This window comes from the organism of the source record quoted next, unplaced genomic scaffold (assembly GCF_019419815.1).
Source record: "Pyrus x bretschneideri cultivar Hongxiangsu unplaced genomic scaffold, Pyrus_bretschneideri_v1 Contig14, whole genome shotgun sequence".
Classification (NCBI taxonomy): Eukaryota; Viridiplantae; Streptophyta; class Magnoliopsida; order Rosales; family Rosaceae; genus Pyrus; species Pyrus x bretschneideri.
This window is the reverse complement of record NW_025999435.1, coordinates 2,682,632-2,686,091: the sequence shown is the minus strand read 5'-3', so window position 1 is coordinate 2,686,091 and position 3,460 is coordinate 2,682,632. Positions and strand designations below refer to the sequence as shown.

The following is a 3,460-nucleotide window of genomic DNA, read 5'->3' as shown; positions in this document are numbered from 1 at the left end:
GGGCATTTGTTCCAAGTTTCAACCCTACCCTCTTAGCCAGGTGCAGGCCTTTTTGGACTTTGGATGCCATCCCCACTGCCTAACATATTTTGAAACAAAACCTCTCCCTTCGCAAACATATAAATTTCTTACAGGATAATACTTCGGTACTTTCTAGTGTATATTGTATGTATCCCTCTCCCTTGAGTTGGAGCGTTTTATTAGACTTAGCTACTCGATTGCATTGATTCTTAATCTTTCTAGGAGCATTTGATCCACCTTCCTATTGTAAAGCATAGGTTCCACCAGTGTGTAATCAGACGAGGTAAGCTCCTACACCCTTGGCTTTCGAGAACGTTTTCAAGCATTTTCGTATTCGGAGAGAACCATTGAGCAGCACTTGCCACCGAGGATATGGAGCTTTAAGCACATTCAATTGACTGGTAGTACAACGGTTTCTCATGAATTCTAAAACCTTTTCCACTTTGGCCCAATAAAAAAATGTAACGTATTATTTGTTTTTATAGTCTAAAGAAAGATCAAATGACATATCCATTATTTCATTTTTTTTTAAAAATAGCATATGTATTATAATAAACATTCGACAAAATCAGAAATAAGTATTCACTAGTGAATACTCAAGTATCATCAGCTCTCAAATGACTTGAAAGTGACAATATTATTCTTTAAATTTCAACACAAAAACTAATTAATTAATAAATTGCATCTCTAATTGATTTTGGCCAAATCTTGTTTCTTTGATAAAAGAGCAGCCACAAAATCCTCCATTGCCTTAACAGAAGACCCCTTCTCCTTTCCTTGATCACCATCATTACCTCTAATTGATCCTCTTATCTTCTTCTTAATCTCACCTGCATTTTTCCTCATCTCCCCTCCCTTCCCACTCTTGTCCATCACCAGATCAATCACCTCCTTCACCTCCTTCCATCCAATATTACTCTGCACACCCCTTGCCAGCTCCACACTCACACCCATCTCCTCCACCAACATCTTCGAATTATAAGCCTGCTCCCCCGCCAACGGTCACCCCACAATCGGCACGCCCTGGCTCAAGCTCTCCATCACTGAATTCCACCCGCAATGGCTCACAAAAAACCCAGTGGATTTGTGTGACAAAATCTCCAACTGGGGTGCCCAGTTGTGCACTAGCAACCCCCGTTTTCGTTTACTCATTCTTTCCTCAAACCCGTTAGGCAGCCACTCTGCTTTGAACTCTCCCTTCAGATCAAACCCCACCGGAGGCCTTATCACCCAAATGAAAGGCTTTCCGCTTTCTTCCAACCCAACAGCCAATTCCATCATTTGGGTTGCACTGATTGTGTTCTGAGAACCAAATGAGATGTAAATTACAGAAGTCGAACCTTGCGAGTTAAGCCACTCTAGGCATTTCTCTGCGGAAAAGCCCATTTCTTTTCCCGCGCGCTGCCTCGAGACCTTTAAGTCCAATGTGGATGAGTTTTTGAGTGCATCATTAGGTATTAGAGGACCAATGCACCAAACAGGAAGCTTCAAGTTATCCCTCAAGATATCCAATCCCAACGGCTCAATTTCCTCCACAGTATTACACAGCCAACCAAAAGATTTTGTAGAACCCGAAATCTGGGGCTGGAAAAATTTTGACCAAGAATCTGTACCGTCAGCAGCTCTTACAAACGGATTCAGCTGAGAGATGTGGAACCTGCCGTGTTCTGGGAATCCGGGGACGGTGAAGTATTCGCAGCTTGCGGAACGGTGAGGCAGGTTGAGCCAGATTGATGTGTAGGCTGCAGTGCCGTAAGCCCCGCTTGTTGTGAAACTCACATTGACAGTGCCTAAGCTGTTTGCAAGATCGGTAGCCCATCCGAAGAACACGTCCGAGATCAAACAGAGCGGCGGGCGGCCTTCCCGTTTGATGATATCAGTGATAAGGCTGCGAGCAGGAGGTTCGAGGATCAGTGAGGCAGCTAAAAGGTTGATCATTTTGGTGAGGGGGAGGTTCTCTGTGGTTTCTGTGTTGGGGGGGAGGTCGTGGTCTGAGCTGCAGAATGGAAGCTCGGCCAAGTGGATGTTGTTGTGATTGGATGAGGCGGAAGAAATGGTGGATTGGAGGGATTTGATGTTGAGAGGGGTGGTGGCAATGGTGATTGAGAAGTTTGTTGACTGTTGGATGTGCATTGCAAGTGCTAGGAATGGTATAATATGGCCTTGAGCCATGAATGGCAGCATTACTATATGCTCTTTCTCAAATCCCATTTTTTTCTCTTTCTTTTTTTCTGATGATTTTGTGAATGATCTGTAATGGTGAGGGGGAGGAAGAAGAAGAAGAAGAAGAAGAAGAATTATTTTCCGTCTTCGCAATTTGAGAAACACTGAAACTCTTTAATTTTTCGTACTACTGAAGTTTGAGGATTTAAACAAGTCGTCGGTGTAGGAAATGCGATCATAATGCCAACTCTGTATCCCTTGAAATTCTTACGGTGACTGACGTTGCCACATTTGTAGAGTTTGGCGAATGATAAACGAAAAGGTTCCTCTTCGTATCCTATCTACCAAATCCTTCCCATCAACTAATCTCGTTCTTGAAATTTAATCCAACAGCTAAAAAAAGAGATCATTTTAAAAGTTATAATAACTTTAACAGTTTGATCAAATTTCAAAGATCTCAGTTGATTGATGGGAAGGACTTGATGGAAAGGATCCGGAGAGGATCCCTTTCCAAGTCAATGGACCATGCCAGATAAATTTATTTGCCTAATTAGGTTTGGCGTATAACAAAGAGTCATGCTACGGAAGTAAAAAATTAGCAGACCAAACAAGGTGTCATCAATCGCAAATGAACAGGTTTATCAACGATTAAGTAATAAATCAATCATTAACTTCTTTGTCATTTAGTTTACAAAATTTAGTCTACAAATTTAATCTCCTTAGCATTACTCATAAACAAAAGAGGAAGGTTAGGACGTTGAAACAATATCATGCATACTTTTGCATTTCCAAGGCTGGGTGCAGTACGTTGCCACATTTGAAGTTTGAGTTTGGCGAATGATAAAAGTCAGTGGAGCATACCGGATACATTTCTTTGCCCAATTAGGTTTGGTGTATAAACAAATAGTAATGCTATGGAGATTAAATTTGTAGACTAAATTAGCAATCCAAATGATATGTCATCAATAAAAAATGAGCACGTTTATCAACAATTAAGTAATAAATCAATCACCAACTTCCATGTAATTTACAAAAAATTTAGTCTACAAATTTGAGGGAGTATTCAGTTGAGAATTTGAGGAATTTTAATGAATTTATAAATCCATAGATTTTTATGGAGTTTAATTGATTTGTAGATATTCCATGTAAAATTTTGATTCAATTCCCTCAAAATCTCATAGAGAGAGGTGAGATTTGTGGATACTTAAAATACACTACAAAATCTTTCCCTTCTAATTCCTCAACTTTTTGAAATTATTTAAAATCAAATTCTAAT

At 40.1% G+C, this 3,460-nt stretch overlaps 1 protein-coding gene across 1 annotated transcript; it reads right to left on the bottom strand.

The window, feature by feature from the left end:
* Positions 1-481: 481 nt before the first annotated feature.
* Positions 482-2,499, bottom strand: LOC125475324 (UDP-glycosyltransferase 92A1-like). The gene has a single exon (XM_048580048.1). The coding sequence runs from the start codon at positions 2,230-2,232 to the stop codon at positions 1,024-1,026; it is 1,209 nt and encodes a 402-aa protein (XP_048436005.1). The 5' UTR covers positions 2,233-2,499; the 3' UTR covers positions 482-1,023.
* Positions 2,500-3,460: the final 961 nt, after the last annotated feature.